The sequence below is a fragment of the Lagenorhynchus albirostris genome, chromosome 5, assembly GCF_949774975.1.
Source record: "Lagenorhynchus albirostris chromosome 5, mLagAlb1.1, whole genome shotgun sequence".
Lineage (NCBI taxonomy): Eukaryota > Metazoa > Chordata > Mammalia > Artiodactyla > Delphinidae > Lagenorhynchus > Lagenorhynchus albirostris.
The window spans coordinates 86,137,787-86,151,115 of NC_083099.1; the positions used below are offsets into that span (position 1 = coordinate 86,137,787).

The 13,329-nt window shown below is 47.4% G+C and overlaps 1 protein-coding gene across 3 annotated transcripts in view; it reads right to left on the reverse strand.

Annotated features, from left to right (window-relative positions):
• The window catches only part of BOC (BOC cell adhesion associated, oncogene regulated), a 79,710-nt gene that overhangs the window by 835 nt on the left and 65,546 nt on the right, over positions 1 to 13,329 (reverse strand). For 2 of the 3 annotated variants that reach the window (XM_060150606.1, XM_060150605.1), the window contains exons 12-19: positions 13,089 to 13,295; positions 11,652 to 11,833; positions 5,973 to 6,078; positions 5,586 to 5,708; positions 3,199 to 3,420; positions 2,199 to 2,434; positions 1,941 to 2,017; positions 1,032 to 1,225 (exon numbers count right to left, since the gene is read on the reverse strand). In XM_060150606.1, the coding sequence (XP_060006589.1) occupies positions 1,032 to 1,225; positions 1,941 to 2,017; positions 2,199 to 2,434; positions 3,199 to 3,420; positions 5,586 to 5,708; positions 5,973 to 6,078; positions 11,652 to 11,833; positions 13,089 to 13,295 (1,347 nt within the window). Of the gene's footprint in view, positions 1 to 1,031; positions 1,226 to 1,940; positions 2,110 to 2,198; positions 2,435 to 3,198; positions 3,421 to 5,585; positions 5,709 to 5,972; positions 6,079 to 11,651; positions 11,834 to 13,088; positions 13,296 to 13,329 lie in introns of those variants that run through there. The other variant, XR_009540765.1, reaches the window with a different exon arrangement.

Consider the following 13,329-nt stretch of genomic DNA (forward strand, 5'->3'; position numbering starts at 1 on the left):
ACCCTCTCTCTGGGCTCTCTCTGGGCTCTCTCTGGGAGCTGGTTACTGGCTTTAGAGGAAGGACAGAGACCTACAACCACAAAAGGGACAATTACACTCCCTCTAAGTATGGGCCACTTCTTACCCACGTCCCACCTGCACATTTCAGTGGTGAAAGAGTGGAGACCCTCATGCATCTACCCTATAACCAGGGGCAGATGACGTCACTGAGCCCAGGAACCGTGCAAGAAAGTCCTGCTCTCTCCAGGTGTGGGCTGCTAGTACACCCTTCTGCTATGCTTTCTGGCCATGAGCATCTCACAACTCATGCCCCCCGATGGAGGGAGTCCCGTGTGGATGCTACTGGGGTCTGGCTCTAGGAGGTACCTGTCTTAGAATTTCATCTCCCGGGGTCTGGGAGCTGCATGTGACCTGGATGCCACACCATGGAGGCTATAAGAAACAGCAGCTAATTCTCTGAACCAGCCTGTGCCCAACCAGGTATCAAAAAGATGGGCACAAAGAAGGACAGTGGGCTGGGCGTGCTGTGCATCGAGTCCCTTGGAGGGAAAGTTCTCTGGAAGCACAGAGTTCTGATGATGTGAGAACTTGGCTTAATGATGGATGCAACCTCATTCCTTAATTAAGAGACAAGACCCAACAAAGCAAGGTACTTCGGAGTGATTAGAGAGTGCCTCTTAGTGTGATGAGAGGCGGCGGGAGTTGGTAAGTGGCCTTGAGATGCTGAGACCAAAAGGGCTTCTTTCCCTGAAATGGAGAAGTGCCCGTTCTCTCAGCCTTTGAGGACAGAGCTTGCCATGTTGGACCCACCTGACACTCCCTGCAGATGTGCTGGGCCTTCAGCAGGGAAGGAGGTGGCCAGCTCCCCTTTGCACCCCCATCTCGGATATACAAGCTGTGGACAGTCTTTACCAAACACCGCCTTCAGGGACTGTTCTCGCCCCGCCTGCACGTCACTCCCGGGTCGTGGACGCCTACACCTCACCTCATGCCCAGCCTGTTCAACCGCCCGCCCTGCCCTCAGCACTGACCTGGCTGAGAAAGAGGGTCCCACGTGGCTTCCAGCCCAGGACCCTGGGGTACACGCCTCATGCCGGGCTGGCCCGTGGCTGCTGGCTGCCCCTGGAGGTGGTGGCAGTCCTGCTGAGGCTGGAGCAGCTGGCAAGCTGAGTCATCAGGCAGCGTGTATAAGAGCGAGCCCTCGTCCGGGTTAGACTTGGGAGCCCTGCATGCACAAAACCAGGCGGAGGGGTGAGGCAGGGGCAGCGTGGGCCTGGATCCCAGTGCCCTGGATACTCCCGTCTGGGGCAGCAGAGCTGGGCAGGGCTCAGGCGGGGCAGGGGCTGCTCCCCTTTGGACATCAAGAGGTGCCACACCATCGCTTCCACAGGCAATTCTAGTCTCCTTCCATGTGACTCCACGCGTGTCCTGAGTACATGAGAGGACGTGGGGCCTACGGGCAGAGCCAGCTGGGTGGGGCTGCTCTGGCCTGAGAAGCCAGGGAGGAATTGCTGAGCAGAAAAGGCATCAATAACTGCAAACACAACAACTAACCCCCTTAGGCTAAGAGTCCAGGGGAGGGCTTCCCTGGTGGCGCAGTGGTTGAGAGTCCGCCTGCCGATGCAGGGGACACGGGTTCGTGCCCCGGTCCGGGAAGATCCCACATGCCGCGGAGCGGCTGGGCCCGTGAGCCATGGCCGCTGAGCCTGCGCGTCCGGAGCCTGTGCTCCGCAACGGGAGAGGCCACAACAGTGAGAGGCCCGCGTACCGCAAAAAAAAAAAAAAAAAAAAAAAGAGTCCAGGGGAGCAGTTTGTCAGGTGAGGGGATCGTGAGTGAAGCACTTGTGCTCACCTCTCAGTGATCCATGCTGGGTTTGAGGAACTAGTGAGAGAGCGAGCGCTGGGGCTCAGGGGTGGAAGGCAGGGAGGGGCCTGGGTACCTGGGAATCTGGTGACTGGGGGGGTCACGTCCACTGCCAAGAACGGTCTGCCTCAGCGTGCTGTCGGTGTCATCCTGCTGCTCAAACGAGGAACGAGAAGGTCACGTCAGAGAGTCCAGGTAACTTCCCCATTCGTTGTTCAGCAGGCCCAGCAGCCCGGGATTAGAGGCTAGAAGGGAGGGAGCCTCAGGAGGTGGGCCGGCCACGCCCTCCATGGTGACCCGTCCCCGCGTGCCCACACTCCCAGAACTACGTTACCTGCTGAAGCTCCCCTGGGCGGCGCTGCTGAGGCTTCACGCCTGGGTAGCCCACGGCAGCTGCAGGGCAGGCCGTGTTCACATGTACCCCATTGGCACAGGCCCGTCCGCTGGTGCCACTGAGGTAGGGCTGCCCATTGGCTCGGTGGCCTGGGAGCCCTCCCAGTGGTACCATAGTGTATTGGCAGGAGGAGGGCAGAAGGGCACTTCGAGGAAAACCCAGGTCTGCTGTATGTTCTGGAAGAACAGAAGGATAGAGCTACGCTTAGGTCAAGGAGGCCTGGGGCAGCTTGAAAAAGTCCCACGTGAATCTCAGAAAACTCCTGAGGACTTAAGGTCAAATGAGGTAGGCGGGGAGTTGACATCGCGCCAGGGTAGAGAATATTCTTTCTCTCGGAAAATTCTTCCTGTCTCCCACTTCTTCCTAACATCTAGACTTTTTTTTTTTTTGCAGTAGGGAGAGGAGACACAGGACCAGGATTTGGGAGAATGAAGTGGCAAGTTAAGACAAGGAACAATATTTAAATGAAGCAAGTTGACCAGATGTGTTACCGTCTGAAGCAGAAATCAGTGGATAAATCAGATTAACCTAGGATTAGGGGGAAAGCTCGAGGGAGCCACAGACCTAGAGAGGCGGGAAGAGGCAGGGTCAACTGAAAGTATGAGTACGTGGTCAGACCTTGAGACAGTAAAAGAAAACAGAGCCAGCTAAGTACTGAGCTCCAGGGATGCAGAGAACACAGACCGACTCCCGCTTCATCCTCTCCATCTGCCAACGTCTATGAGACGAAGGGAAGGCCCCATCTGTGAGCGTTCTCCGACTCTCTCCAAGCCCTCTGGGGGACCCACCAGGAACTTGAGCTCCCATGAGTGCGAAGCAGGGCGCCTGGGATCCTGCCCTGGGCAGAGGCCTCCTTAGGGACTGGAAGACCCCCCCCCTCCTCCCCTCACCCCCGCCCCAGGCTCCTTCCCCTTGGTGTTGAGGACGGTCACTCACTCACTTTGCTTAGACCAGGCCCTCCACAAGCAGAAGGGGATGAAGGCAACGATGATGAGGACGATGGAGCCCAGGACGACCCCGACGATCAGGTAGGGCAGGTCGCTGGAGCGGGCCACCATGGCCCCTGTGCCCACCGGCCGCTCTATGGTTTCATGGGGCGGTAGCTGTGGCGGGGCCAGAGTCGGGGGTGGGAGTCGACCAGGCTGACCAGAAGACTTCCGGGCTGCTAATTGGGACAAAACTCACGTCAGCCTCTATTTCTTTGACATTTCCTTTCATGAAAAATAGGAAAACAATATCCTGATTCCATGGGTGTGAGAAACGGGGTCAAACTTGTAAGACAGGGCCTTCGGATGAGTGTGGTGTCCAAGCTCAGCGTGAAACTGACCTCTAAGGTGAAATTGGGCGTCGCTGAAGACGCTTGAGCCTTATTCTTCAAAAACACCCTGAGATATTTGTGGACCAAGCACTAGGGGCAGACTGGGTCTTTGGGGGCAGAAGTGGTATAGGGGTTTTCTAGAAGCATAGCTGGGGAACTTCTGGAAGAAAATATAAGAAGTACCTGAAAGCAGAAAGAACTGGGAATGGAAGAACTTCCCCGTGAATTTGCTATTCCTGGGTGCACCGAGAGATGTGAAGTCCTAGGTCTGAGCTGGGGTGCAGAGCAGGGAGACGGGGTTCGGGGCTCACTAGGACTGACAGTGCTAGAGAAATGCCAATCCGAAAGTTTACGAGGTGGCAACCTCGGCATCTGGCTTTTGCCGTTATCAGGATGTATCTGACATCGTTAACTCCTTTTCGCAGCCGTCCTCCCCCGTGACTTTCTGATACTACAGTCTTCTGGGTTTCCCGTAACCTCTCTGCCGCTGCTGCTTACATTTCTCTCTTCTTGCCCTTTTCTTCCTGTCTTTGCCTCAGACACTGAGAAGTCTTCTAGTCCCTCTCAGACTACACTCTGTCTTCTTCTTCCCTCTATGCCTGTGATTTCAGCCTACATCCCAGTGACCGCCAAATACCCTTACCCAGGGTCCTCCCTGGGCAGGAGACCTGCTTCCCTCACGGGACACTTGCATTTCAACGTCTCAGAAGAATCAGACTCAGGTACGCCTCCAAGTGGTTCACGTTGTTCCTTTCTTGTGGAAGCGAGTTCCCCGCTGGCTTTTCCCCTTTTCGATAGATGGCACGACCACCTGTGTGGTTCTTCAAGTTCAAAACTTCAAGGTTTACGCTGAACTCCTTTCACTCTCTCCCAGCCTCAACACACTATCGGTCCCTGGTCCTCCCTACGCTCCCTCACAAAAGAGGCTCAAACCCACCCCTTCTCTTCACCTTTCCTTCGCGGCCCCGGTTCTCTCCCCTCAGCCCATTCCTGCATAGTCACCAGTGACCCTTCCTGACAAACAAATCCAACGACGACCCTTCTCCACCTCACAGCCCACAGGGTCCCTGATGCCCGTGGCCTCTTCCCTGAGCACTGCCCTCTCTCGTCCTTCCAGTGCCACATCCTCCCGCCATGTGGAGCTACGTGAAGGCTTGTCCTATGCCCCAGGCCGCTGCCTCCACCCTGCTGAAGGTTCAGTCCTTCCAGAAGACCAATGTGAAGGCTGTGTGAAGTCTCTGTTCTTTGCCCCGGGCACTGTGCGTGTCCCCTGACACGGGAATGCTGGCTGTGTGTGCATCTGCCCCTTCACTGTACGTGACAGAAGAGGGCAGGCAGGGCACACGGGAGACAGAATGTTGCCGTGACAGGAAAATGGATCGTTTTCTTGGCTCTATCCCTGTTCCTCTGGGATCTTCTCCTGATTACATTTTTTTGCAATACACCTTTCCGTATTTGCAAAATGGAAACGATATCTATCCACTTGACCGATGTGCAAAATTCAAGTTATTATATGAATATATTTAACGTGTTTTAGTGCAGGGAAAGAGCCTGGGCTTGTAGTTGGACAAACTTGGCCCAAAGTGTGCTCCACCGCTAACCAGCTGTGTGACCTTGGTCAAGGTATAACATGTCCTGATGCTCAGTTTCTTTCTTTTCCCATGGGGTTGTAGTTAAATTAAGTAAACTAACCAATGTGAGTACCAAATGCTACTGTAGGAATAAAGTGTTTATAGAAAGCTCCCAACTTACGAGTGGGTTCTAACGCACGAGTTCACGTGTGAGTTAATTCCCAAGCTCCATGAAACCGTCATGATGGCAGCCCACTCGTACTTAATACGGAGCACAGGCAAAGGAAGAGAAGGGTTAAGATGACAAAGTTTGGGGATACTTGGAAAATAAGGAGTCATTCTGGAGAAGAGATACCCAGCATGGCACACAGAGCAGTGACGTTGCCCTAGTCTGCTGGGGGGAGAGCAAGAGGAGATCAGAGAACCCAAAGAGATCACCTTTGGTTTCACAGATCATCACGTTGCTGAACTCACTCTCCCCTCCTTCGTTGAAGCACTGCATCTTAATGTCATAGGAGGTCTCCGGCTGCAGGTGGCTGATGGAGTGCCAGTATCTATCCCCTGGGAAAGACAGAGAGAGAGTCAGCGTGATGATTATGCATGTGGCTTGCTTGGCCCCCACTAGAGGCAATGTTCTAGGTGCCCACCATGTTCCTGTTGTCCCATCACCATGGAACGAAGCATGTGGGTTTATGAACTCAATGACCCCAAGTGTGTCCAGAAAGAGCCAACGATGTGGGGCAGGCCAGCCCACGTTTTCTACTTTCACCAACTCCTAGAGCCCCTTGCCAACAGAGGAAACTATCTCACACATGTGTTTCTCACCTTCCACCATATCCTTCTTGTAGTCACTATCATTGTCACTGTCCGTGGGTCGGTAATAGATATAAAAGCCATGGATTGGGGTGTTGTTGTTACTTGCTGGAATATACTACAGGGAAGAAAGAAGAAACAAGTTGACAATGGAGCAGAGAAATCATCGTGTGATCAAAACCACTGGGGGATGGAAACTTTACCCTGGCCTAGAGTTTAAAACTCACTGGAGACCCCGACCAGGGGTTGGGCCTGGGCCTTCAGGGTGGGGACATAAAGTCCAGGACGCTGGAACACCAGAGAATTCCCGGGCCCAGGGAATATTAATTGGCGTGCACGTTCCTGAAGGTATCCATATCAACACCAAGACCCGACCCCACACAACTGCCTGCAGGCTCCAGTGCCAAACACCTCACACCAAACAACCAGCAAGACAGGAACACAGGCCCACCCATCAGTAGATAGGCTGCCTAAAGTTGTACTAAGTTCACAGACACCCCAAAACAGACCATCTGATGCAGCCCTGCCCATCAAGAGGGAAAAGACTCAACTCCACCCAAAAGAGCACGGGCACCAGGTACTCCCACCAGGAACCCTGCACAAGCCCCTGGACCAACCTCACCCAGCAGGGAGCAGTCAACAGAAACAAGAAGAACTACGACCCTGCAGCCTGCAGAAAGAAGACCAAAAACAAAGTAGGTTAGACAAAATGAAACGACAGAGAAATACTCTGCAGACAAAGGAGCAAGGTAAACTCCCACAAGACCAAATAAATGAAGAGGAAATAGGCAAGCTGTCTGAAAAAGAATTCAGAGCAATGGTAATAAAGATGATCCAAGATCTAGGAAATAGAATGGGGAAAATACAAGAAACATTTAACAAGGACCTGCAAGAACTAAAGAAGAAACAAACAGTGATGAACCACATAATAACTGAAATGAAAAATACATACGAAGCCATCAACAGCAGAATAACCAAGGCAGAAGAACGAATAAGTGAGCTGGAAGATACAATGGTGGAGTTAACTGCCAAGGAACAGAAGAAAGAAAAAAGAATGAAAAGAATTGAGGACAGTCTAAGAGACCTCTGGGACAACATCGAACACACCAACATTCGAATTATAGGGGTCCCAGAAGAAGACGAGGAAGGGAAAGGGCCGAGAAAATATTCGAAGAGATTATAGTTGAAAACTTCCCTAACATGGGAGAAGAAATAGTCAACCAAGTCTAGGAAGCACAGAGTTCCATACAGGATAAACCCAAGGAGAAACACACCGAGACACATGTTAATCAAACTAACAAAAATTAAATACAAAGAAAAAATATTAAAAGCAGCAAGGGAAAAGCAACAAATAACCTACAAGGGAATCCCCATAAGGTTATCAGCTGATTTTTCAGCAGAAAATTTGCAGGCCAGAAGGGAATGGCAGGACATATTTAAAGCGATGAAAGGGAAAAACCTACAACCAAGATTACTCTACCCAGCAAGGATCTCATTCAGATTCGATGGAGAAATCAAAAGCTTTACAGACAAGCAAAAGCTAAGAGAATTCAGCACCACCAAACCAGCTCTACAACAAATGCTAAAGGAACTTCTCTGGGAGGGAAACACAAGAAAAGAAAAAGACCTACAAGAATAAACCCAAAACAATTAAGAAAATGGGAATAGGAATTACCTTAATTCCTATAATTACCTTATAATTACCTTAAATGTAAATGGATTAAATGCCCCAACCAAAAGACAGACTGGCTGAATGGATACAAAAACAAGATCTATATATATATGCTGTCTGCAAGAGACCCACTTCAAACCTAGTGACACATACAGACTGAAAGTGAGGGGATGGAAAAGGATATTCCATGCAAATGGGAATCAAAAAAGCTGGAGTAGCAACACTCATGTCAAACAAGATAGACTTTAAAATAAAGACTACTACAAGAGACAAGGAAGGACACTACATAATGATCAAAGGATCAATCCAAGAAGAAGATATAACAATTGTAAATACCTATGCTCCCAACATAGGAGCACCTCAATACATAAGCAAATGCTAACAGCCATAAAAGGAGAAATCGACAGTAACACAATAATAGTGGGGGACTTTAACCCTCCACTTACACCAATGGACAGATCATACAAAATGAAAATAAATAAGGAAACACAAGCTTTAAATGACACATTAGACAAGATGGGCTTAACTGATATTTATAGGACATTCCACCCGAAAGTGGCAGAATACACTTTCTTCTCAAGTGCTCATGGAACATTCTCCAGGATAGATCACATCTTGGGTCACCAATCAAGCCTCAGTAAATTTAAGAAAACTGAAATCACAGTCAGCATCTTTTCCAACCACAATGCTCTGAGATTAGAAATCAATTACAAGAAAAAAACTGTAAAAAATACAAACACATGGAGGCTAAACAATACGCTACTAAATAACCAAGAGATAACTGAAGAAATCAAAGAGGAAATCAAAAAATACCTAGAAACAAATGGCAATGAAAAGGCGATGACCCAAAATCTATGGGATGCAGCAAAAGCTGTTCTAAGAGGGAAGTTTATAGCAATACAGTCTTACCTCAAGAAACATCTCAAATAAACAACCTAACCTTACACCTAAAGCAACTAGAGAAAGAAGAACAAACAAAACCCAAAGTTAGTAGAAGGAAAGAAATCATAAAGCTCAGATCAGAAATAAATGAAAAAGAAGTGAAGGAAACGATAGCAAAGATCGATAAAACTAGAAGCTGGTTCTTTGAGAAGAAAAACAAAATTGATAAACCTTTAGCCAGACTCATCAAGAAAAAAAGGGAGAGGACTCAAATCAGTAAAATTAGAAATGAAATGGAGAAGTTACAACTGACACCATAGAAATACAAAGAATCGTAAGAGAGTACTACAAGCAACTATATGCCAATAAAATGGACAACCTGGATGAAATGGACAAATTCTTAGAAAAGTGCAACCTTCCAAGACTGAACCAAGAAGAAACAGAAAATATGAACAGACCAATCACGAGTAATAAAATTGAAACTGTGATTAAAAGCCTTCCAACAAGCAAAAGTTCAGGACCAGATGGCTTCACAGGTGAATTCCGTAAGACATTTAAAGGAAGAGTCAACACCTATCCTTCTCAAACTCTTCCAAAAAATTGCAGAGGATGGAACACTCCCAAACTCATTCTATGAGACTACCATCATCCATCCTGATACCAAAATCCGACAAAGATATCACAAAACAAGAAAACTACAGGCCAGTATCACTGATGAACACAGACGCAAAAATCTTCAACAAAATACTAGTGAACAGAATCTGACAGCACATTAAAAGGATCATACACCATGATCAAATGGGGTTTATCCCAGGGATGCAAGGATTCTCCAATGTATGCAAATCAATCAGTGTGCTACACCACATAATTAAATTAAAGAATAAAAACCATATGATCATCTCAATAGATGCAGAAAAAGCTTTCAACAAAATTGAGTACTGATTTATGATAAAAAAAACTCTTCAGAAAGTGGGTATAGAGGGAACCTACCTCAACATAATAAAGGCCATATATGACAATCCCACAGTAAACATTATTCTCAATGGTGAAAAGTTGAAAGCGTTTCCTCTAAGATCAGAACAAGACAAGGGTGTCCACTCTCGCCACTATTATTCAACATAGTTTTGGAAGTCCTAGCCAAGGCAATCAGAGAAGAAAAAGAAATAAAAGAATCCAAATTGGAAAAGAAGAAGTAAAACGGTCACTGTTTGCAGATGACATGATACTATACATAGAAAATCCTAAAGATGCCACCAGAGAACTACTAGAGCTAATCAATGAATTTGGTAAAGTTGCAGGATACAAAATTAATACACAGAAATCTCTTGCATTCCTATACACTAACAATGCAAAGGCAGAAAGAGAAATTAAGGAAACAATCCCATTTACCACTGCAACAAAAAGAATAAAATACCTAGGAATAAACCTACCTAAGGAGGCAAAAGACCTGTACTCAGAGAACTATAAAACACTGATGAAAGAAATCAAAGATGACATAAACAGATGGAGAGATACATACCATGTTCTTGGATTGGAAGAATCAATATTGTGAAAATGACTATACTACCCAAAGCAATCTAGAGATTCAATGCAATCCCTATCAAATTACCAGTGGCATTTTTTATAGAACTAGAACAAAAAATTTTACAATTTGTTAGGAAATACAAAATACCCCGAATAGCCAAAGCAATCTTAAGAACAGTGAAGCTGGAGGAATCAGGCTCCCTGACTTCAGGCTATACTACAAAGCTACAGTAATCAAGACAGTATAGTACTGGCACAAAAACAGAAATATAGATCAATGGAACGGGACAGAAAGCCCAGAGATACACCCACGCACCTATGCTCACCTAATCTTTGACAAAGGAGGTAAGAATATACAATGGAGAAAAGACAGCCTCTTCAATAAGCGGTGCTGGGAAAACTGGACAGCTACATGTAAGAGAATGAAATTAGAACATTCCCTAACACCATACACAAAAATAAACTCAAAATGGATTAAAAACCTAAACGTAAGACCAGACGCTATAAAACTCTTAGAGGAAAATATAGGCAGAACACTCTGACATAAATCACAGCAAGATCCTTTTTGACCCACCTCCTAGAGAAATGGAAATAAAAACAAAAATAAACAAATGGGACCTAATGAAACTTCAAAGCTTTTGAACAGCAAAGGAAACCATAAACAAGACCAAAAGACAACCCTCAAAATGGGAGAAAATATTTGCAAACGAAGCAACTGACAAAGGATTCATCTCCAAAATATACAAGCAGCTCATGCAGCTCAATATCAAAAAAACAAACAACCCATCCAAAAATGGGCAGAAGACCTAAACAGACATTTCTCCAAAGGAGACATACAGATGGCCAACAAACACATGAAAAGATGCTCAACATCACTAATTATTAGGGAAATGCAAATCAAAACTACAATGAGGTATCACCTTACACTGGTCAGAATGGCTGATTCTCAATAGAAATAGAGACATAGATGTAGAGAACAAATGTATGGATACCACGGGGGAAAGGGGTGGGAGGGAGGAATTGGGAGATTGGGATTGACACATATACATTATTGATACTATGTATAAAATAGACAACTGATGGGAACATATTGTATAGCACAGGGAAATCTACCTAATGCACTGTGGTAACCTAAATGGGAGGTAAGTCCAAAAGGGAGGGGATATCTTTGTGTGTATGGCTGATTCGTTTTGTTGTGCAGTGGAGGCTAACACAACATTGTAAAGCAACCATACTCCAATAAAAATTAGTAAAAAATTCACTGGAGACCCTGACAAACATTTCTGATGATCTCCCCAAGGCTCTCTGGACAGTGCTGTAGCGATCACTCATTATTTTATTTAGGCTAGGAGTCCCTAACTTTTGGAGACAAGAAACAAATGGTCATTTCTTCAAAGACTTAAGTCCCATCTGAAGTTTCCCGGGTATTGTGAGGTTGAGTCCCTCTGGCCCAATTCCCAGGTAAGAAGGTGGAGGAACACTTAAAGGGGTAGCAGCCTAGGATGAGCCAAGGGAGAAAGGTGATTCCTTCCTGCCCGGGCTGCAGCGTCCAGCTCCCACCTAACGTGAAGCTCAGCGCCGTCTTCCGCTGCTGGCTGCGCCAGGCCACTTACCATCCACTTGAGCATGATGGTGGTCTCGTTGACGGCATCGGTGAAGGTGATGTAAGGGCCTGCCACGGGCCTCTCGTACACACGGCCGCTGTAGCCTGACACAGCATAGGGCCGGGAGGGGGCGCTGGGCTCGCTCTCCCCCAGCATGTTCAGAGCCCGGACTCGGAACTTGTAGGAGGTGCCTGGGGAGAGACACTCACTGAACCTGGGGGCTGGGAGACACCATTTCCCTCCCCTTCAGCCCATCCAGGCTCAGGACCTGGAGGGATCTTTTGGGCAGCCCTTCCCCAAAAGCAAGCCCCAAAGGACTTAAGCACTCCTACCCTCATTAGAAAGGAGCCACACAGAGAAAAGGGAACCCTCTTGCACTGTTGGTGGGAATATAAATTGGTATAACTGCTATGGAGAACAGTATGGAGGTTCCTTAAAAAACTAAAAATAGAGCTATACCATATGATCCTGCAATCCCACTCCTGGGCATATATCCAGAGAAAACCATGGTCCAAAAGGATACATGCACCCCAATGTTCACTGCAGCACTGGTTACAATAGCCAAGATGTGGAAGCAATCTAAATGTCCATTGACAGAGGAATGGATAAAGAAGATGTGGTACTTATATACAATGGAATATTACTCAGCCATAAGAAAGAATGAAATAATGCCATTTGCCCCAACATGGATGGACCTAGAGATCGCCATACTGAGTGAAGTTAAGTCAGAGAAAGACAAATCTCATATGGTATCCCTTATATGTGGAATCTAAAAAAAAAAAAAAAAAAAAAGATACAAATGATCTTACTTACAAAACAGAAACAGACTGACGAGGGGGGGAAGGGTGGGGCGGGGGAGGGATCGTTAGGGAGTTTGGGATTGACGTGTACACACTGCTGTATTTAAAATGCATAACCAACAAGGACCTACTGTATAGCACAGGGAACTCGGCTCAATGTTATGTGGCAGCCTGGATGGGAGGGGAGTCTGAGGGAGAATGGAAAGATGTATATGTATGGCTGAGTCACTTTGCTGTGCACCTGAAACTATCACTACATTGTTAATTGGCTATACTCCAATATAAAATAAAAAGTTTTAAAAAAAATATTATGTAACCTGAACGGGAAAAGAATCTGAAAAAGGATATAACTGTGCTGTACACCTGAAACTAACAAACCATTGTTAATCAACTCTACTCCAATATAAAATAAAAAGTTAAAAAAAAAAAAGGACGCACCACACAGGAGGTGGCTTGGGACCAATTATGGAGAGAGGGAGGGAGAAGGAAGGCCTTGTGGGACTGAGGTAACACAACCAAGAGTGGCCACAGGAGCCTGGTGGTGGGTGGACGACAAGCAGAGAGAAGACCCCCCCAAAGCTTCCCTTCTCCTCCAGGGGGCCGGGGGCAGCTGGGGGACCAGGGAGGGCAGTGGCCAGGGCCCTACCTTTCTCTAGGCCTGTGATCTCCACCGAGAGCCGGGAGGGAGGGATGGCGCTGGTGGCCAGAATCCAGTCCCCCACTTTCTTCAGCTTCTTGTACTCCACTCGGAAGGACTGGATGGGGAAGCCGCCGTTCCCACGCGGAATCCAGGTCACATACACTGAGGTCTCAGAGGCCATGGAGATAGTGGGCCTGTCTGGAGCTTCTGGGGCTGCAGGAGACCATACCCAAGGGAGGAAGGAAGT